General features: G+C 46.7%; 1 protein-coding gene across 21 annotated transcripts in view; it reads left to right on the top strand.

Annotated features, from left to right (window-relative positions):
- The window catches only part of SMARCD3 (SWI/SNF related BAF chromatin remodeling complex subunit D3), a 289,042-nt gene that overhangs the window by 186,942 nt on the left and 79,377 nt on the right, over positions 1 to 22,723 (top strand). For all 21 annotated transcript variants that reach the window (XR_016348994.1, XM_089776877.1, XM_089776882.1 and 18 more), the window contains 2 exons: positions 12,761 to 12,883; positions 21,932 to 22,027. Coding sequence is in view for 20 of the 21 variants with exons in the window: in XM_089776877.1 (XP_089633003.1) it covers positions 12,761 to 12,883; positions 21,932 to 22,027 (219 nt within the window). In the remaining variant the exon portion in view is untranslated. The remainder of the gene's footprint in view (positions 1 to 12,760; positions 12,884 to 21,931; positions 22,028 to 22,723) is intronic.

Below are 22,723 nucleotides of genomic sequence, written 5' to 3' on the forward strand. Positions count from 1 at the left end.
TGTGCAGTTGTTTGTAGGCCTTGCCAATGTGGTCAGCCTCTACCACCCCACCCTGACAGGAATGCCTCTCCCTTTTGCTCACACACATTGTGGAGTACACAACATGCAGTCACCACATGCAGAATGTTGTGCTCCCCAAGGTCCCGCCTCCTCCCAGGGTGAGGAAGCATCTGAATCGTGCCTTCAAATGGCTGAAGGTACCCTCCACAACCATGCTCAGCTGGCATTGTACCATTCATGAGAGGGGTTGAGGTGGCCAGGGAATGGCTTCATGAGCCAAGACTGGAGAGGATAGGCTGCGTCCCCCACCAGGCAGATGGGCATGTCCACGTCCCCAACCCTGATGGTGCGGTTGGGGAAGAAAATTCCGGCACATGCTAGAGTTGCTAAATACACGTGTGTTATGCGCCTTCTCCGACCACCCAACATAGATATCGGTGAACTGGTCCCGGTGATCCATCATGACCTGCAGGACCATTGAAAAGTATCCCTTACGGTTGATATACAGAGATGCCTAGTAGTTGGGGACTTGTATGGGGATGTGGGTCCCATTGATAGTCCCCTGCAGATGGGGAAGCCCATATCAGCAAACCAGGCGATGATGTCATCCACGTTTCCAAGGCTGATGGATGACTGTGCTCAGCAGGATGGTGTTGATGGCCGTGACCACCTGTAGGAGGAGACAGAGAATCACAGGTGTATCAGGGTACCTTAGAGTTCCCCCAGTCCACCCTCCTGGTCCCCCTCCTTCTTCTTCGAGTAGTGTCCCCTTGGGTGCTCCACTGTAGGTGTCGGGCTGGTCCCAGTGCCACAGATCGGAGATTCACCAGCAGTGGTCTAGCCAGACTGTGCATGCGTGCCGACCCTCGCGCCATTCACGCCCTTTCTGCTGCCTGGTCCAGCTCCCGCTACTTCCTCCTGACTGTCCTCGGGTCGCAGACGGAGTGAACAGCTTTTCCTCAGACAACCTGAAGAGAAAGAAATAAAACATACTTGTTAGTTATAGTTCATGATTAGTTAGCATTTCAAGTTCATAGTTAATATAGTAGTATAGTTCATAGTTTAAAAAAAAGAGAGGAGGATTTTTCTTAGCTATGCCTTTCAATATGCCACGGTCTCCCAGCTTCAAGAAGTGTTCTGCATGCCGGGACGCTATGCCTGCCTCGGACAGGCACTCAAGACATATAAAATGTTTAGGGGAAGGCCACAATCCTCAAAAATGTCTGCACTGCTCGAAGCAAACAACATGAGCAAGACGCAACAGGGACATGCGGCTGAAGATGCTTCTGTTCAACAAGGCCCTACAACCCGTTGGGCAAGGCTCCTCCGATGAGCCTCTGGCAGCAACTAAGTGAATGAGTGCTCATATAAAGAAAGCCGTGTCGCCTCGATTTCTACCACTGACACAGGTGAACTCAGCAGATAGGCCGGGAACCTCAGGCACAGCTTCTAGCCGCCATCCCGAGAAGCAGAAAACAAGCCACAGCACGTCAGCACCTAGTCCGTCCCGTTTTAGGTAACTGTCAACAGGCTCCTCTTTGGCGCCGAGATCGCAATAGGCACTGGCACCGACAAGGCTGCCGCTGATGCCGGCACCGCCACTACTGGCACCACGATCTTCAGTGGTACAGGACAGCACTTCGGCACTAACAGCTTCAGCGCCGATATGCCCGACAGTGGCACTGATGATTTCGGCACCGCCAGCTCCGGCACCACCAGCTCTGGCACCAACAGCTCTGGCACTGACAGCTTCAGCACCACGAGGCCTCCCCAATACTATCTTCAAGGGAGCCATCCCCAGTATCGATGAAAGTGAAACACACATCAAGGAGAATCATTACTCCTTCAAGCCTAGAACCTCCCCCTTTCTCTCCAGAGCCCTTATCTCCAGAACCAATCCGTTCCAGTGATGCGCGACATCACGGTCTCACCAGATCGTATCACCGCTCACCGCACTACTTCCCTTCCCCACAACGTTGCTATTGACATCAGTCACCACTGTCACCCAGTTATCGGCATAGCAGATCACAATCACCCAGGTCGCCTACGCTTTCAACTTGTTCTCACTACCACTATGGCGGCAGGAGTAGGTACTCTCCAAGGTACCACTGCTCTCGGCGGCATGAGCACAGATACACGGTCCCACGTTGTTACTCTGTGGAACGAGTTCGGTCATGCTCACCACACTCTCACCAATCACACGAGATGCATGGTGCTGCCTTGCCTACTCCCTCGGGCACAAGACCTCCCACCCCTACTGGGGAGATACCAGCTCCTATTCGGGGTACCCAAGTACACGAGGAACACACATCGGAGGATGAACAGCCACAGGGAATCTCCTCGACGGATCAATCCTGTCCTTCCCCCGATGACACGGTGTTCCCTGGAGACTCCTCGCCCACGGACGATGTTCAGCTGTTCCAAGAATTATTCAAATGTGTTGCTGAGAGCCAGGAGGTGCAGCTTACTGAGGTGCAACAGAAGCTACATTGCCTGCTGAAGAATCTGCAACCGTCCCAAAAAGATAAAGTGGCTTTACCGCTTAACGAGGCCATCCTTGAGATTTCTAATGATATCTTGCAAACACCCGCGTCCGCCCCTGCCACTAATAAAAAGGCAGACAAGAAGTACTTTGGGCATGGACTTCTTGTTTACCCATCCCCAGCCAAATTCCCTGATGATGGATGCAGCGCAGCAGAGGGCCAAAGCCCCTCAGAATAAAAATAACGGTAATGATAAGGATAGCAAACGTCTAGATCTCTTTGGCAGAAAGGTGTACTCTTCGGCCACTCTCACCTTAAGAATGGCCGACTATGTTGCACTCCTCGCTAATCATAATTTTGACAATTACACCAAGCTAGTGACACTCCTAGAACATTTACCAGATAGTAAATGCCAGATATTGAAGTCTGTGGTTCAAGAGGGGTATACTGCCTTGCACACGGCACTGCAAATTGCCCTTGATATTGCTGATGCTGCCACGAGAACAACTGCCACTTCGGTGGTTATGAGTAGAGCATCGTGGCTGCAACTTGCAGCGGTCCCCATGGTGCTGCAGTCCAAGGTAGAAGATCTATCCTTTGACATGCAGAGTCTCTTTGCCAAAAAGACGGATCAAGTTTTACACTCCGGTAAAGACTCCTGCATGACGCTTAGGACCCTGGACATGTACACCCCACTGTATCGCCGAAAGCGATACATTCCCTACCAGAGGCAGAGGCCTTTCTCTTATGCACCATCTCACTATAGGCAGTACAACTGGCAACGCCCTAGACAACACCCACAGAAATGACAACAGCAAAACAACAGAACGCCCAATCAACCAAACAGCCATCCGCAGGTTTGATACATCGGTTGAGGGCCTGCAAACTATTCCTCTTGTACATCACCCTAGCGAATCATCAAGGCTGTTCCACCATCTATTCAGGCCTTACCAACACCCATGGGCCTCAGTTACAATCGATCGATGGGTTTTAGAGCTAGTGAGATCTGGCTACGCAATCCCCTTCACATCATTGCCCCCTCCCTTCCCCCCCTCCCGTCCCACTTCAGGGACACCTCTCACGAGACTCTCCTAAAGCAGGAGGTTCAGCGTCTCATCGACATCGGAGCCGTAGAGAGAGTGCCTGACCAGTTCAGGAGCAGAGAGTTCTACTCCCATTATTTCTTGACAGAGGAAAAAATCAGGAGGTTGGAGACCCATTCTGGATCTCCACCGGCTCAATCGCTACCTCGGTAAGAACAGATTCAAAATGGTAACACTAGCATCCATTATTCCAGCTCTCAACACCAGGGATTGGTTTGCATCCCTTGACCTCCAGGATGCTTACTTTCATGTGACTATCCATCCGGCTCACAGACGATTTTTGAGATTTATAGTGGGCACAAATCATTACCAATACAGGGTTCTACCCTTCGGCCTCTCCTCAGCACCCAGGGTATTTTCAAAAACGCTAGCGGTAGTCGTGGCATTTCTTCGCTGACTAAGCATCACCATATTGCTGTATTTGGATGATTGCCTAATCAAGGCCCCCTCTTTCGATGAGACATTACAGGCAATCAATACGACAGAGTTGGTATTCGAAGCCCTCAGTCTCATAATCAATTCTTCCAAGTCCGCGATGAGTCCACAACAATCCCTCGAGTTTACCGGTGCTCGACTGGATTCCACGACGGCCAGGGCCTATCTTCCGCTGAACAGATTCCACATCATTCAAGACCTTGTACAAGTCCTTTTGGTGAGTCCCAAGCTTCCCATACTTACCTGCTTACAACTAATAAGGCACATGGCAGCCTCCACATACGTTGTAACGCATGCAAAGCTACACCTCAGATGCCTTCAACATTGGATAGCCACAATCTACCACCCAGGCAGCTGCGACGTCCACAGGATGGTCTCCATTCCGACTCCATTAAAAGATTTGTTAAAATGGTGGACGTCACCTGCCAATATGTCTCAGGCATTCCCTTTCATTGCCCCCGGCCTACTGTGCAGATTACTACAAATGCATCCCTGTTTGGTTGAGGGGCTCACATACAACTCGCCAGGGGTCAAGGCCAATGGAACGCCCCAGAGTCATTGCAATACATCAATTTTCTCAAACTGAGAGCAGTAGTCAATGCATGCAGACATTTCCTGAACGTTATTCGCGGTTGCACCATCCAAATTCTCATGGACAATATAACTACCGTTGACTACATCAATCGGCAAGGGGGAGCCAGGTCATGCTCTCTATGTGCAGAAGCAACACGACTATGGACATGGTGCATATGCCGCGGTATCCCTGTTACGGCAGCATGCCTTCCTGGGAAGGACAACATACTTGCAGAATCTCTCAGCAGATACTTCACCCCGCAGCACAAGTGGGAGTTGGACCATGTGGTGGTACAAGATCTTTTCCAATGCTGGCGGTACCCAACTATAGACCTCTTTGCCACACGTGACAACACAAAATGTTGACTTTATTGTTTCAGCGCAGCCACCGAACCAGCGTCTATGGGAGACGCCTTCCTCATCAGCTGGAGTCGTCATCTGCTATACGCCTTTCCTCCAGTCCCACTCCTCCCAAGGGTGCTGGAGAAAATATGTACAGACAATGCTACAGTAATACTCATAGCCCCGTTTTGGCCACAACCACCAAGGCTGCCCCTGCTACTTTGCATGTCCATTTGACGACCGTACTGCCTACCAAACCAACACAACTTCCTGACTCAACATTGCAACGGTGTCGTCCACCCTCAACTTAACCACCTGCACCTCACGGCATGGCTCCTAGCTGGCTACATTAAGCCAAATTCACCTGTTCCCAAGAAGTGAGGCGCATCCTGATTCATAGTAGGCAAGATGCTACCCGGGATACTTACATGTAGAAATGGTGATGATTCCGATCATGGAGCTCTCTCAACAATGTAGATCCATTCTCAGCTCCCATTCACCATATCCTCGTGTCGTACCTCGGTGTTTTCGTACCTCGGTACCTTCGGTGGTCTGGACTGTCAAGGTTTGAAATTAATCGAGCAGGTTTATTGTCAAATGCAAAGCTCTACCAGTTGGTAACAGAGATCAGTACAGTGTTACACCACTGGGCACTATGGCCCACGTTGACAAGGTACCAACACCAGGGAGGCCTATTGCCATATATCAGATATTAACAGCAGTTAGTCAAAGTTAAGTTACTGTGCATTCTTTAAGTTTAGGCAATGACACCTGCCGTTCAGGCGCCTAGTGCGCCCCCCCCCCCCAAGGTCGGCCGGAGAGCACCCTCTGTGGTGTCCTTTTATAGACACGTACAAACAACTTACATCATTTCTTTACGTACCAGGTTACCACCCTCTGTTGCCTAGTTACCACCCTTCACCTTATGGAAGGGGGGCTTACTTACTATCCTTCATGCTGTCAATTTTGACCCGGTCCTGAACCTCGGTCGGTATGTGCATTAGTTTTTAGGGAGTCTTTGTACCAAGACATTTCTTATTAAGATGTTCCATTACTCTCCTTTGGCTTACAGTCTGTACCCAGTGCCTCCCTGTGTCCTTCCATGCTCGATCTAACTTACACAATCACACAATTATCAATAGGGCTTCTTTCTTGGCTCCTGTTACTGAACTGAAGTCTTACTAACTAGATTGCAGGCCTGTTGCTGTTTCCATGTTACAGGCCTTAGACCTGCTGACTCCATATTACTGACCCTCAACTTACTACACCTCGATTACGTCCTCCACTTGAAATGGTCGGGTCTTGCGATGTCTTCAGTCACGGTCCACCTAGTGGCGATTTTCTCTCTCTGGGATCGCGTAGATGGTTATATGATGTTTCCCCACCCACTCACCACGAGATTTCTCAAGGGGTTATCGAATCTCTACCCTCAATGAAGAGAGCCCCCTATCCATGGGACTTGGAACTAGTTCTGCAAGCACTAACACAACCCTCCTTTGAATCCTTGGCCATGTGAGACTTAATGATGCTGACAATGAAGGTCACTTTCCTTCTAGCAATTACATCAGCATGTAGAGTGGGGGAATTAGCAGCGCTATCAGTAACACCACCCTACACATTCTTCACTCCCCATGGGGTTATATTGAGGCCCCAGCCAACCTGTATACCAAAAGTAAATTCAGAGTTTCATATTAATGAGCCCAGAGTCCTCCCGACCTTCTATCCTAAGCCATACTTGTCACCCCAGGAAGCCCGGTGGCATACGCTAAACTTCCACCGTGCCCTAGCTTTCTATATTGATAGAACACGGAACTTTCAAAAATTACGGCATCTACTTGAACGCTCAAAGGGCCAACCATTGTGAGCACAGTGCATCTCCAAGCTGACAGTGGCATGCATTGTTCAGTGCTACTCACTACAGAAAAGACCACTTCTACACACATACGCAGCCCATTCCACTAGGGTGGTGGTGACCTCTACTGCTTTCCGGAGGGGGTTTCCCTGCAAGACATCAGTCGGGCCGCTACATGGTCATCCAGCTTTACCTCTGCAAGGCACTATGCCATCACGAACATCATACTGCAAGATTCTGCAGTTGTCTCCACAATACTTTCTACAGTGGGACATTTATAGCTCTGAATCCCACCACCAAGAGTCAGGTTACTGTTGTAAAGTCACCTACCCACGGGGACACTACTCGAAGAAGAAGAGGAAGTTACTCACCTTGTGCAGTAACGAGAGTTTTTTGAGAAGTGTGTCCCCGTGGGTGCTCCATGACCCGCCCTCCTCCCCTCTTTTGAGTCTCTCCTTATAAGTCTTTCAGATATTCTCCGCTTAGGAGGAACTGGCGGGAGCCGGACCACGCAGCAGAAAGGGCGCGAACGGTGCAAGGGTTGGCACGCATGCGCAGTCCGGCTAGACTGCTGCTGGCAAATCTCGGATCTGTGGCACCAGAACCAGCCTGACACCTACAGTGGAGCACCCACGGGGACACACATCTTGAAGAACTCTCGTTACTGCACAAGGTGAGTAAGTTCCTCTTCCCACTCACCAGGAGCAACACCCCCAATTACCCCATCCTCTGGCAGGGTTTTGGGAGGGCGGAACTGAAAATAGCTTCCCAGGAAAAGGACTTGCACCACCCTCAGCCCCCCTTTCTCTAGGGAAGCCCATTCCTTTATTCCACCACCCTCCTGGGACAATAGCCCGAGAATGCCAGATCTGCATGACCAGGGCCCCAATGGTTGATCTCCTCATGCCGAACTGGTTCCCCACAGATTGGTAGCTATCTGGTGCAAAGAGCTTCCAGAGGGCGATGGTGACATGCTTTTGGAGGGGGATGGCAGGTCTCATATGAGTGTCCTGTCATCTGAGGGCAGGGGCGAGCCACTCTCAGAGCTCCGTGAAAGTGTCCTTCCTCATTCTGAAGTTCTGGAGCCTTTGCTGCTCCATGACAATCCGGTCCCACCAGTCTGCACTGGTGTCCAGACTCCAGAGGTGGTGGGGCACGGTGTCCAGGGGAGGACAGGCGGGATCCAGCTGCATGAGCCATGCCCACAGATATCCAAGGAGGGTTTTCCAGAAGAGCTGGGTTTGGGTTCCTGCAGAGCATTGGAGGCATCATGCTGAAACTGCTGTGTGACTTGCAGCACTAGCTGCAATAGCTGAAGACTGCCTGGAGGCAGCTCTGGCTCCATAGCAGAGAGTGCTATGGTGTCCAGAAGCAGGGCAACCAGAGCATAGAGTGGAAATGCATTGCTATCCCTCAGAGAGGTAGGCAAGCAAGCAGAAAAACCTGAGAAATGGCTGTCTTGGGGGTCCCTTTAAGCCTCAAGCAGCAGCCACACGAAGTAACTACTGACCTTATGCCCTACCTTAACTGGTTCTAGGTTGCCTTAAATGCGATTCAGTGTCCAGTCACTGTGGATGCTCTATTTCGAAATAGCTAAGTGTTATTTCGATGTGCATTTTTGTGTGTAGATGCCCTATTTCGAAATAAGTTATTCTGGAAAATCTCTTCCAGAATAGCTTATTCCAAAATAAATGTGCAGTGTAGATATAACCATGGTGATAGTCAAGGTTTGAGTATGAGGGTAATGATTCTTCAGATCCTCAATTTCATGACCTATTAATGGAGTGGTGAAGTCCTTTAGCATGTTTTAGAATTTGACAAAGTCCATTAGTCTGCATTGACTAATCAGAATTTGTGGGTCTTTCTTGTTGCATTAACAATAAGTCCCGTGGCACCTTATAGACTAACAAATTTATTGGAGCATAAGCTTTTGTGGGCAAAGACCCACTTCGTCAGATGCATGTAGTGGAACGCATCTGATGAAGTGGGTCTTTTCCCACAAAAGCTTTTGCTCCAATAAATCTGTTAGTCTTTAAGGTGCCACAGGACTTCTCATTGTTTTTTCAGATTCAGACTAACACTGCTCCCCTTCTGATTCTTGTTGCACTGGAGTTGGGAGAGCTCTGCTCACTGCTTTACTGAGGTGATGGTCTTTTCTGAGACCATGGCTAGTTTGTAATATCCTCTATATGAACAGCTGGTTTGAAGAACAGCTTGCAGATGTGAGTTACACAGTCTGCTTGTTTCTCCAGGTATCTTTGAGTCCACCACTTATTAGTTATTATTTGTGTAGCACACATGCATACAGATAGACTGTCCTGGCCCAGGGAAGCAGCTTTTGGGTGTGTCTACACTGCTGTAAAAACCAACCTCTGTTAGCTGACTTAGGCTCATGTGAAGCTTGGGCTGTGAGGCTATGAAATTGCAGTGTAGCAGTGAACTTGGGTTGGAGTACAGGTTCTGGCAACCCATGAGTAGTGAGGGTCTCAGAGCCTGAACTCCAGCCTTAGCCTAAATCTTTACATTGAAGTTTTATGGCTCTCCAGCTTGAGCCCCAAAAGCTGGAGTGAGCTAACATGAGCCAGTCATAGTTATTTTTCTGCAACATAAACAGATTATTTGAGTGCACCATGTTAGACCTGAAGATTTTATGATCTAAAAGCAAAATGCATAGAATACAGGACACACCAGGAAATCCGTAGGTAGGCTTCATTTAGAGTTGTTATTCATAATTGTTCTACAATTTTTCCTTGTGGCACAATAAGATACAAGTTCTGATAGGTAAGGTGCAGCTGACTTGTGCAAGAACATGAGAGAAGTATGAAAAGCTTAAAATTGATGTGCTAGGCAAGGGGGGACCAAAAGAGGGTTACAAAAAGAGGTGGCATGTAGTCTAGTTGATGGTGATGAAAGATAATTGTACCTGTCTTATTTTGAATGGACTCGAGTGGGCAATTTAGATATCCTAGACATCAGAGTGGAAAAACTAGCAGCAAAGAGAGAGAAACAGCAGGGCATAAACAAGTGGCTCTTTGGACCATGTCATTGGAGATGAAGGGTCAAATTTTTGTTACATTGAGGAAGGAAGAAGAAACAGACGTATTTGGATACAGCCTGAAAATGAGAGGAAGGAGTTGAAGAAAGCCTCCAGGTTGCAAGTCAGGGTAACTGGGAAGATGCTGATGTTATCCATGGTAATCAAGTAAGTGGAGAGGGTTTAAGAAGTCAAATAAGAAGGTCAGTTTGAGTCATGATAAGTTGGAATAGTTAATGAGCCTTGCAGGAAGAATTATTGAGTGTGGGGCAGGTCAAACAGTGATGTGGGTTTGTGAGTCATCCAATAAGGTATCAGAGGGGTAGCTGTGTTAGTCTATAACTTTAAAAAACAAAGAGTAGCCCCGTGGCATCTCAGAGACTAATAATATAGTAATATAGATAGCATCATGAACTTTCCTGGGCAAAACCCACTTCTTCAGATGAGCATGAGACCAGAATGTATGATATTTATGGAGATTATAAAGTCTGTATGCAGAGTAATTGTAGCTACAGAGTACTCTGTAGTTATTACAGAGACTAGGTGGGTGAGCTAATATCTTTTACTGGAACAGCCACTAGTGACAGAAACAAGCTTGTGAGCTACACAGAGCTCTTCTTCAGCTTGTCTCTTTTACTATTGTAAGGTCTGATAGTTTACTAAAGCAGCTTGTGTGTTTCATACCTAGGAGTATACCACACTGGTAGCCAAAAGAATATTATGAGTGATCCAAGCACTGGAGAGATGGGGGAAATAGCTGTGCTGGGAGTAGAGGAATGTGATGGGGATCCTGGAGTGCATGTGATATACGGGCCATTTGGACTGGCAGCAGCTTGTGCAGGAGATAGAGTAGTGTGTGGGTAGACCATACAAGTAAAGCTATGCAGGATAGGGAAATATGGTGAGTGGGGTGGAACTGCTAGTGCATCTAGTTTCAAGTTCAGATACTTCAAAAATGTGTGCCAGTATAACAGAGGTATCCAAACTTACTGAGCCTCTGTGCCACATACAACAGTCTTCAAAAGTTCAAGAGCCAAGGCATGCATCTCAGGGCTTGGAGCAGAGTAGTGAGGTTATAGAGAGAGGGTCTCAGGTCTTCAGCCCAACAGGAGGTGCATGGAGGGGCTCAGGGCTTCAGCCCTATGGGAAGCTAGGGTTCTTGGAGTTTCAACACCACTCTTGCTGTAGCCCTGAACCCTGGCTGGCGTTCCCTGAGACCACCCCTTCCTGATGGGCAGAGCCAGAGACCATGCAGGGAGCTTATGGGTTCATAAGCTCCCCCAGATTTTTGCCAGAATTTGCTAGCCACTTTCCATCACATGGTACCACTGGGCCCCCTCCCTATATGGAAGCAGCTGCATCTGGCAAATTCTGAGCTGAGACCATGGTGAGAAGCTACAGCAAATCTCTGGGAGTTGCAGGAAGACCCATAGAGGGTAAGAGTAAAGGTGTGACTAAAGTTTTTTTTGGGAAAAACCTTTAATTTGGGCCTCCTCTCTCTCAGCAGATTCTAGTTGTCTCTGGCAGAAGACCTGAATTCCTCCACAAAGTCTGTAGGTGGAGAATTGGTGGGGGGAGGGGTGCTCTAGTGTAGGGGGTTACATGTGCCATGCTTTAGCTGTGGGTTGCATGTGGCTTGTGAGCCACAGTTTGGCCACCCCCGCAATATAAAAATCTGGATTGAGTCATCCATGAAGGACATTAATATGGCAAGAGCTTTGCCTTTGGGTATGTCTAGACTACATCCCTCTGTCGCCAGAGGGATGTAAATTAGACATACCAAAATTGCTAATGAAGTGGGGATTTAAATATCCCACACTTCATTAGAATAAAAACGGTCGCTGCTTTTTGCTGCCGCAGCACTTTGCCAACAACAAGCGGCAGTCTAGACGGGGGTCGGTCTACAAGGAAAGCCTTTTCCGACTGATCCCTTATGTGCCTCATGGAACGAGGTTTACAGGATCGGTTGGAAAAGGCTTTCCTTGTTGACCGATCCCCATCTAGACTGCTGCTTGTTGTTGGCAAAGTGCCGCGGCAGCAAAAAGCGGCGACCATTTTTATTCTAATGAAGTGTGGGATATTTAAATCCCCACTTCATTAGCAATTTTGGTATGTCTAATTTGCATCCCTCTAGCGACAGAGGGATGTAGTCTAGACATACCCTTTGTATACTCAACAACAGAGTCTGGAACTGAGAGGCAAAATGTGATTGTTTTAATGCTTCTGTGTTAATCTTTTTACAATAAATAGTTTTCAAAAAGTCTGTAAAAACAGAAGGGCATAGTTTCCACTGCTGGGTGGTGTGCACAGTACCCTTCTTTCTTCCTTGGTTTATGAGCGGAATTTTGAGGCCCAGCATTTCCGTAAGTTTTGTTATATACTAAGGATGTTAAATTGTGTTTAATTGACTAATCAAGTAGTTGATGGAATTTCCATTGCTTACTTGATTAGTTGATAAGGGGGGAAACTGCAGAGCCACGGCAGGGTTAGCTTCCAGCCCAGGAGCTAACCCTGCTGCAGCTCTGCTTTTTAAATGTAGTAAGAGCTGGGCAGCAGAGGTTCAGGCTCTGGGATCAGGCATAAGCTGGGACAGCTGAGTTTTGGCTTGCGCCCAGTTCCCCTCTGCGCCTTTGCCTCCTTCTCTCCCTCTCCCCCCTCCCCCCCAGCATTGGCTCCTGCTTCTCCCCTCTAATAGAGGTGGCAATGGGGGAAAGAAACGACTAGTAGAATAGTAGACTACTCATCTAGTTGCTTACATCCCTGTTATATACCCAGGAACAAATGTAGACCTGAAATAAGCTGGTGCAATTCCACTGAGCACTCAGAGTCTACAGTGATAGGAAGTCATATAAATACTTAGATACATCTGTATCCAGGGTTGCCACATGCCCCGAATATGCCCTTTGCCTGTAATTTTCTATTTTTGTTTATTTAACAGCAAAAACGGAAATTGAGGCTTTACATCTCCAACACCTTCAACCCTGCAAAGTCAGATGCTGATGACTCTGATGGCAGCATTGCATCCTGGGAGCTGCGAGTGGAAGGGAAGCTCTTGGATGATGTAAGACTTAGTTACATTTCTCTCTGCGTTAGAGTTCAGAAGGATCTGTAAGTTCCCGTTGTGTTCTCTAGGATGTTGGGCTGTCGCAGAGAATGCCAGTGTAAGAAAGGATGTCTCCATGTAAGAGTGGGAGGGCCATTGCTGCTGTGGAAGCATTAATATCTAGCAGAAGCACCAGTATAAATGCGATTCTGTGGCATGTGGGCAAAAAGGGAGGAGAGTGGGCATGATACTGACAGAAGAAAAGAAAGAGGGGAAGAAGATGGGGTAAGGACTGCACTGGGGTCAAATTCACTCCATTTTTAGGCATAAGTTGGATTTGGGCCATACCTTATGGGACAGGTCACATCTGGGGAAGTCTAAGCTTCAGTGTTTCCAGATGGTGTGCCCTGAGCAGGACAGGCTTCATTGTTAGGTGGGGTAAGCTAGAAGGGGAAGAAGTGGATTAGAATGATACATGTTCATAGGAAGTGTAAGATAGCATATGTAGTGGGTCAGAACCAGGTTGGAACAGGATTATAATTTTTATTGCAGTAATGTCCAATGCTTCGAGTCAGGATTTTAGACCCTTTCTGCTAAGAGCAGCACTCATATGTATAGTAAAGACAGTCTGTCATATTCTAGGATGCAATCCAGACCAGGGAGGGGTTGTCACTGCCTGCCGTGAAACTTTGGGTAACTCTTAGTCTATGTCTACACTGGCGGGTTCTTGCGCAAGAATGGCTGTTCTTCTGCAGAGCAGCCACACTGCCCACCCGCTCTTGTGCAAGAAGATTTACAGTAAAGCGTGGTAAGAGAGGGATTCTTGTGCAAGAGCTACGCTCTTTTCTAACAAGTGTAAGCTCTCTTGCGCAAGAGGGCAGTGTGGACGCACGACAGGGGTTTCTTGCGCAAGAAAGCCCTATGGAGAAAATGGCCATCAGAGCATTCTTGCTCAAGAGGGCATCCACACTGCCACGGATGTTCTTGCACAAAAGCACATGGCAGCATGGACATGTTCTTGCGCAAGAGTTCTTGCACAAGAACCCATGTGCAAGATGTTCTTGCGCAAGAACCTGCCAGCGTAGACATAGCCTAAGTGTTTTGCTGTTATTGTTCCTTGCCTGTTTGGGTGCATGCAAACAGTCTAAAAGCATGCAGGTTCCATGTCTGTGTATAGCTGCAACCCTGGTCCAGCAGCTTTGACCCCAGCATCCTACCAGACAACCCCATTCACACTCTGGCTTCCACCAGCCTTGGTTACTACTTGCAGGGTGACCCCACCACACTCCCAGACCTGAATTTTCTTCAGACATGTATTCTGCGCTATCCAGCCCTTTCGTGGAAGGTTCAAATGTTAAAGGTCCATTGTTCCTGTAAAGGGTCAATATTCAACAACTTGCTACTTTAATTGGAATTACCAAACAGTTCAACACAACACTGAACTGGTTTAAAAGAAAAAAATCAAGCTTATTAATAAAAGATGGCATTATGAGCAAAATAAAGTATTAGTTATTATTTTCAGAAATGGTTACAAAAGAAATTAAGGTAAAACACTTTCTGTAACTGAAAAAATGAGAATATAAGAATGGCTATACTGGGTCAGACCAAAGGTCCACCTAGCACAATGTCCTGTCTTCCAACAGTGGCCCCAGAGGGAGTGAACAGATCAGTTAGCAATCAAGTGATCCATTCCCTGTCACCCCTTCCCAGCTTCTGGCAGAGAGGCTAGGGACATGATCCCTGCCCTTCCTGGCTGATAGCTAATGATGGATTTACTATCCGTTAATTTATCTAGGTCTTTTTTTTAATCCAGTTCTAATCTTGGCCTTCCCAATATCCTCTGGCAAAGAGTTTTAATAATTTTAATAATGGAGATTGCCTATCTCCTAGAACTGGAAGGAACCTTGAAAGGTCATCGAGTCCAGTCCCCTGCCTTCACAGCAGGACCAACTACCACCCCTGATGAATTTTTGCCCCAAATCCCTAACTGGCCTCCACAAGGATTGAAGTCACAACCCTGGGTTTAGCTCAAACCACTGAGCTATCCCTCAGTTCTATTGGTTGACTGTCCGTTCTGTGAAGAAATGCTTCCTTTTGTTTGTTTAGCGTTGCCTATTAATTTATTTGATGACCCCTCATTGTGTTATGAGGAGTAAATAACGCCTACTGGCTGTACACCAGTCATGATTGTATAGACCTGTATTGTATCCTGCCCTTAGTTGTCTCTTTTCCAAGATGAATAGTCCCAGTTTTATTAATTTATCTTCCTACAGAAGCTGTTCAGTACCCCAGTAATTTTTGCTCCCTTTTTCTGAACCTTTTCCAATTTCAGAGTTTCTTTTTTGAGATGGGGCCATCACATATTCATGCAGTAGTGAAGATGTGGCTGTACCATGGATTTATACAGAGGCAATATAGTATTTTCTATCTTCTCTATCCCTTTCTTAATGATTCCAAACATTCAGTTCACTTTTCTGACTGCTGCTCCACACTGGGTGGAAGTTTTCAGAGAACTATCTACAAAGATCCCAAAATCCCTTTCCTGAGAGGGAACAACTAATTTAGACCCCATCATTTTATATGTGTAGTTGGGATTATACTTTCCAATGTGCACTGCTTTGCATTTAGCAGTATTAAATTTCATCTGCCATTTTGTGCCCCAGTAATCCAGTTTTATGAGACCCTTTTGTAACTCTTCACAGGCTGGCTGGTACTTAACTGTCTTAAGTAGTTTATTTTCTGCAAATTTTGCCACGTCATTGTTTACTCCCTTTTCCAGATCATTTATGAATATGTTAAATAGGATTGGTCTGAGTATGGACCCCCGGGAGATACCACTATTTACCTCTCTCCATTTTGAAAACCAACCATTAATTCCTACCCTTTCTTTCCTATCTTTTAACCAACTACCAAACCATGGGACGATCTTCCCGCTTGCCCCATGACAGCTTATTTTGCTTAAAAACCTTTGGTGAAGGATCTTTCCAAAGGCTTTCTGAAAATCTAAGTACACTATATCCACAGGATCCCGTGCCCACATGCGTGTCAACCCCCTGAAAGAAATGAAGTAAATTTATCAAACGTGATTTCCTTTTCAAAAACCATGTTCATCATAATTTGTTGGAGAAGACTCATTGATATGTCTGACAATTTTGTTCTTTACTCTAGTTTCATCCAGTTTAGCCAGTACTGAAGTCAGATTTACTGGGTAAATTGCTGGGATCTTCTCCAGAGCCCTTTTTAAAAATTGGCGTCACAATAGCTATCTTCCATTCATTTGATATAGAAACTGATTTAAATGATAGGTTTCAGACTACAGGCAGTCCCCGACTTACGCGGATCCGACTTATGTCGGATCCGCACTTACGAACGGGGCTTTCTCGCCCCGGAGGTCGGGGCAAGAAAGCCCCGTTCGTAAGCTGCTCCGGTGCCCCTGGTCTTCTGGAGACCGTCTCCAGCAGACCAGGGGCACCGGGCGAGTTCCCGCGCTTCTGAGGCTTTGCCAGAGCAAAGCCTCAGAAGCGCGGGGAACCGCCGCTGCTGCCGCTTCAGTGTGGGTGCCTGTGGTCTTTGCCTGTGATCTTTGCTCTGGCAAAGCCTCAGAGGCGCGGGACCCCCCCGCGGCTGCGGCTTCAGTCTGGGTGCCTGTGGTCTGCTGGGGACCGCCCCCAGCAGACCACAGGCACCGGGACTGAAGCGGCAGCAGTGGTGGTTCCCCGCGCCTCTGAGGTTTTGCCAGAGCAAAGCCTCAGAGGCGCGGCACCCCGCTGCCGCTGCGGCTCTGCTCCCCGTGTCCCTGGTCTGCTGGGGGGGGGGGGCGCAGCTAGTGTGCCCCCCCCCCAGCAGACAAGGCTTTTGTTTTGGACCCTGGGGTAGAGCAGCGGGGGCGCTGCCGATTGGTCCTGCAGCGCCGCTCTGGGCACTACTGGACCAACCCGGCAGCACCCCAGCTGCTCTGCCCCAGGTCCTGATTCAGCCGCTGCTGGTCAGTTTCAGCAGCGGCTGAATCAGGACGCCTGGGGCAGAGCAGATGGGGTGCTGCTGGGTTGGTCCAGTAGCACCGAGGAGCGGCGCTACTGGAGCAACCCAGCAGCACCCCAGCTGCTCTGCCCCAGGCGTCCCCAAGTCAGCTTCTGCTGAAACTGACCAGCGCTGACTACAGGAAGCCCGAGGCAGAGTTGCTCTGCTCCGGGCTTCCTGGAATCAGCTGCTGATCAGTTTCAGCAGCAGCTGACTTGGGGACGCTTGGCGTTCTTAAGTTGATTCTGTATGTAAGTCAGAACTGGCGGTCAGTTTCAGCAGCGGCTGAATCTGGACGCCAGTTCCAACTTACATACAGATTCAACTTAAGAACAAACCTACAGTCCCTATCTTGTACGTAACCCGGGGACTGCCTGTACAGGTAATTGTTCTGCAATTTCACATTTGAGTTCCTTCAGAACCCTTGGGTGAATACCATCTGGTTCTAGTGGCTTATTACTGTTTAATTTATCTATTTGTTCCACAACCATCTCTAATGACACCTCAGCCTGGGACAATTCCTCAGATTTGTCACCTACAAAGAATGGCTGAGGTGTGGGAATCTCCCTCACATCCTCAGCCAGGAAGACTGATGCAAATAACTCATTTAGTTTCTCAGAAATGGCTTTATCGTCCTTGAGCTCTCCTTTAGCATCATGGGGTTGGTCCTTCTTCAAGCAGGAAGGTGGACTAAATGACCTCCTGATGTCTCTTCTAAACCTGTTCTTCTAGGGTTCTGTGATCATCCAGTGGCCCGCTGGTTATTTAGCAGGATTCCTGCTTATGATGTACTTTAAAAAATAGCTGTTACTTTCTGAGTCTTTGGCTAGCTGTTCTTCATTTTTTTCCTTCCTAAATATATTTTTACTCTTAATTTGCCAGAGTTTATGCTCTGTTCTCTTTTTCTCACTACGATTTAACTTTCACTTTCTAAACGATGTTTTTTTGTCTCTTGATGCTTCTTTTATCTTGTGTTTATCCATGGTGGCACTTTGGTGGTTCTCTTATGTTTTTTAATTTGGGGCATACATCAAAGTTGAACGTCTATTATGGTGTCTTTACAAGTTTTCATGCAGCTTGCAGAGATTTCCACTTTCAGTGCTGTGCAGTACCTTTTAATTTCTGTTTAACTTCATTTTTATGTAGTTCGCCTTTCTGAAATTAAATGCTACAGTGTTGGGCTGCTGTGGTACTTTCTCTGCCACATGGATGTTTAATTATATTATATAGTAATAGAGAGGTAGCCGTGTTAGTCTGATCTTGCTTAAAAAAAAGGAAAAACTATATAGCACTTTAAAGACTAACAAGATGGTTTAATAGGTGTTGAGATTTCGTGGGCCAGACCCACTTCCTCAGATCACATTCTGGAAGAGAATTGGCATGACCATATATACCAAAGGAATACAATGAAAAAAGTGAACACATTATTAAACTGACAAATCAGATGTGTTCGCTTTTTTCATTGTATTCCTTTGGTATATATGGTCATGCCAATTCTCTTCCAGAATATGATCTGAGGAAGTGGGTCTGGCCCACGAAATCTCATCACCTATTAAACCATCTTGTTAGGCTTTAAAGTGCTACATAGTTTTTCCTTTAATTATATTACAGTTACTATTACCAACCAGTCTAGCTATATTGACCTCTTGGACCAGGTCCTGTGCTCCACTTACGACAAAAATCCAGAATTGCCTCCCCTTTTGTAGGTTCCAGAACCAGCTGTTCCAAGAAGCAGTCATTTAAGATGTCAACAAAATTTATCTCTGCATCTTGTCCTGGGGTGATGCATATCCAGTCAATATGGGGATAGTTAGAATCCCCCCATTATTACTGAGGTTTTTATTTGAATAGCCTCTCTAACCTCTCTGAGCATTTCACAGTCACAATCACCATCTTTATGAGGTGGTTAGTAAGACTATTTTAGAGCTTGAAATTACTGTCTATAAAGGTTTTTATGGTACAGTTTGGTTCATTTAAGATTTTTACTTCATTTGATTTTGTACTTTCTTTCACATATCGTACTTCTTTCATATATAGTACTACTCCCACACCAGAACATATTTTGACCTTCTTATATATTTGGATCCTGGTATTACTGTGTTCCATTCATTATCATTCCACCAAATTTCTGTAATACCTATTATAGCTATATCTTCATTTAATACGAGGCAGTCTAATTCACCCATTTTACTCTTTCGATTTCTAGCATTGGTATATAAGAGCACTTTTATTGGTATACTAGCCAATTAGCCCGTCATAAGATGGGATTTTCAGGTCTCTCCTCCACTTCGGTCTTCTCTCCTGAGCCTCTGGTCTCTCGCTCCATGTCTCTCTCTCTTTCCTTCTCCTGTCTCCCCCCCCTCTCTCAGCTCTCCTCCGCCTTCTACCTCTCCCTCAGTCTCTCTCTTTCTCTTCCCCCCCTCCCGCCTCACACTCTCTCTCGACTCTCCTCTGTCTCCCTCGGGGTTGCACGCTCGTCCAGGCCCCGCCCCCTGGGCGTGTACGTCACTGCCCCGCCCCTTCACCTCCCGCCGTGGCGCTCAGCTGACTTTTGTGCCGTGCAGGAGCAAGCAACACAAACGGCCTCTCTCTCTCTTCTCCTTCTACTGCCTCACCCTCTCTCTCTCTCAGCTCTCGTCCGTCTCCTGCCTCTCTCTCCTCTCTCTCTTTCTCTTCTCCCCTCCCACCTCTCTCTCTGTGTGTCTCTCTCTCTCTCTCTCTCTCTCGCTGTCCTCCACCTCCTCTCTGTCTCCTCCGTGTCCGCTCTGCTTTCCTCCTTTTGAATCTGGAGCCCTTTCCTGTCCCCGCCCCCTGGCTGTTCCCTCTGGGCAGCACTGCTGCCTCCTGCCATGGCGCTCGGCTGACTTCTGTGCCACTCAGCCGGGCCGCCGCACGGGAGCAAGCAGCACCAGCGGCCGTTTGGGCCCTGCGCTCCCCATGCAGCACCCCCATCCAGGCCCCACCCCCGGACGTGTACATCACTGCCCCACCCCTGTGCTGCATGGGGAGCGTGGGCCCCAAACAGCCGCTTGCGCTGCTTGCTCCTGCGCAGCGGCCCCGCTGAGCAGCGCAGAAGTCAACTGAGTGCCACAGCCAGCATTTCAGCATTACAGAGTCACAGACATTGGGTTACTATATATATGATAAGCACCTTGTCACTTTTTAGCTGTGATTGAATGGGACTCTTTTTTCATTTGGCTGTTTCTGATCAGATCATAGGTGTATTTTATCATTTTTCCTCCTTTCCTCTTTACTAGGACATAGAGAATCTCCATTAATAGATCCTCACTGTAGGTATGTTTCTATCCAAACCATGTGCTTTTCCACACCTGGTGGCTTACTTCCAGGCCTTAGTTTAAAAACGGAACAAACTTTGAGTTGGTTCAATGTAACATCCTTACCACATGTTCCCAACAACATGGCTGACCACTTTCTTAGGTTAGGATCTCCCTTGAAAGTCAAAAGGCTGGTTCCTTTTCTTTTCCTAAATAGAAGAGTGATATTTGGGGTGTTTTGCCTCTCACGTTTATAGTCCAGTCACCCGTTGAATTGGCTCCCTCTGAAGATTATTCTTCCAAGCAAAGTTTATTCAAAGAGTAAAGAAGGTGACCTGGAGCTGGTGCTGAAGGAGGCTCCAAGCTCTTTCTTTTCACCTCTTTATTCTGAAATGCAGATTTGCTATTTCCCCTTTACTGTCCTGATGACCGTGTTTACTATGTATATACACTAGGGCTGTCAATTGACCTACATTAATGCCTGAGGTTAAGGCAGGACAGGATGTTAATTTTTTTTAACACAGGTGTTAATGCTGCGCTGCCCTTTTGAAATGTTGCTCTAGCACTTCAAAGGGGCTTTGCAATGTGGAGCTGGGGATGAGCTGGAGTGCCCAGCAAAGTCCCATTGAAGTGCTGCTCCGGCACTTCAAAGGGGCTTTACAACAGCAGAGCCGGGAATCAGCTGGACTGCCCAGCTGATCCCAGACTCCTAATGTGCCATCACACTTGACACTTGGAAATGTCACCAGCAGAGCCAGGGAGCTGCTGGAGTGCACCAGCTGATCCTGGGCTTCAGCAATGCTGCCCCATTGAAACGCCACCAGGGCATTTCAAAGGGAAGGTGCGTGCAATTAAATTTTTTAATCACGTGATTAATTGTGATTAAATTTTTTTAATCACTTGACAGCCCTAATATACACATTTAGATGAACACTCATTCCTCTGTTTAGATTGACCTGTTTAACAACTTTTGCCTAGTCATGGCAGCATGGTTTTGAAAATGTGAGATCTTCGTACAAGGAGACTTCATAATTTTAAATATATGTGGTTAAATACATTTCACCATTGTATCACCTGCCAGTTATTAATTTTCAAATGATTCTTCACAGAACATATTCTGTACAAAGATTACTACAGTAGTGTGTAGGTTGTGAATATATGGATGCTTTCAGTCAGAGTCCCTGTTCCTAAAGAACTTGCAGTCTAAGATGTGATGAGAGACAACAGGTGGAAAACACTAGCAAATGTGTGGAGTAGGTAATAGTGAAACAATCATGATTAGTATGATAAGCAGCAGATGTTTCATGGCAACTGTCAAACCATGGCATGTTTCTGGCAGGGACAGGATGAGACTCAGACATGGTGACCAGCAATGCATTAAAATGGCAACATTTAAATATGACAAAAGGAAATATTTTTGTACTGTGTGGTTAACCTGTGGTGCACCCAGCCACAAGTTTGAGGCCTTGTGCTTTATTTATTTATTTTTTTTAAATCTGAAAAAGAGTATCCAACCTTACAATAGATTGGATAAACTGTTTTTCTCCATGGTACAAGCTAAGGTTTTCTGACAGGTTTAGGGGGAATCTTCCCCCATGTGCAGGTTATTCCATAGTTGCTCACTATCAGGTTTATTGCACCTTCCTCTAACTGACCACTCTGAGGCAGGAGACTGGGAATTCGTGTTCCAAAGAGGGAGATCACACAAGGTTACTAGTAAATCCAGGATGAGGTGTGTGCTTGGAAATTTCTCTGTTTTCTGATTTTACAGCTCAGCAAACAGAAGCGGAAGTTTTCCTCATTTTTTAAAAGTTTGGTCATTGAGCTGGACAAAGATCTTTATGGACCTGACAATCATCTGGTGGAGGTAGGAGGGTCATGCAACCATGCCACACAAGCTTGCTGCTACTGTAGCTCAACAACTTTGTACACTCTTAATTCTTCCTCCCATGTTTATTTTCATGACCTCTTTCTTGCTGGAATGTTAATGGCCTCAGAAGTGTATTCTCAGATTACCATGTTGGGAACAGCGAGTAAGGTGTGATGATATATGTTCGCTATTAGTGATATGAAAGAGGTAGTGTTTTGTGACTGTAGTGTTTAAATAATCATCAATCTGGCATCACAAGCAACAAAGCCCTGGCTTTGAAAAAGACAACATTGCTATTGAAATTTTATTGATGCTCAGTCTGATTCCCTCTTATGAGGATTCAGTCAGTGTGGGTCTTTCATCTTTACTATGATTTCTGGATGAAGAAATTTACATGATATATTGGCTAATCAAGAGAAATACTTAAAAGTTTAAGCATTCACTTAAAAATAATAGTATTGTAAGTGCCATGTTTTATTTTTACATTAATCACTGTGCAAATTCCTTCCTAGAAATATTATATATATATTGATATAGCTATTGTAATAGGGTCAGGCCAGATGGTTACAAGAAAGTAGCAAAAAGCAAATATATTGCCCCCAAAGTTAAAAAGTTTCCCTGGTAATGAAAAAGTCTGGTCTAGGTTAATTAAGACACCTGAAGCCATTCAAGGACCTGCTAGAACCAACTGAG

The sequence above is a fragment of the Pelodiscus sinensis genome, chromosome 2 (assembly GCF_052426305.1).
Source record: "Pelodiscus sinensis isolate ZL-2025 chromosome 2, ASM5242630v1, whole genome shotgun sequence".
Classification (NCBI taxonomy): Eukaryota; Metazoa; Chordata; order Testudines; family Trionychidae; genus Pelodiscus; species Pelodiscus sinensis.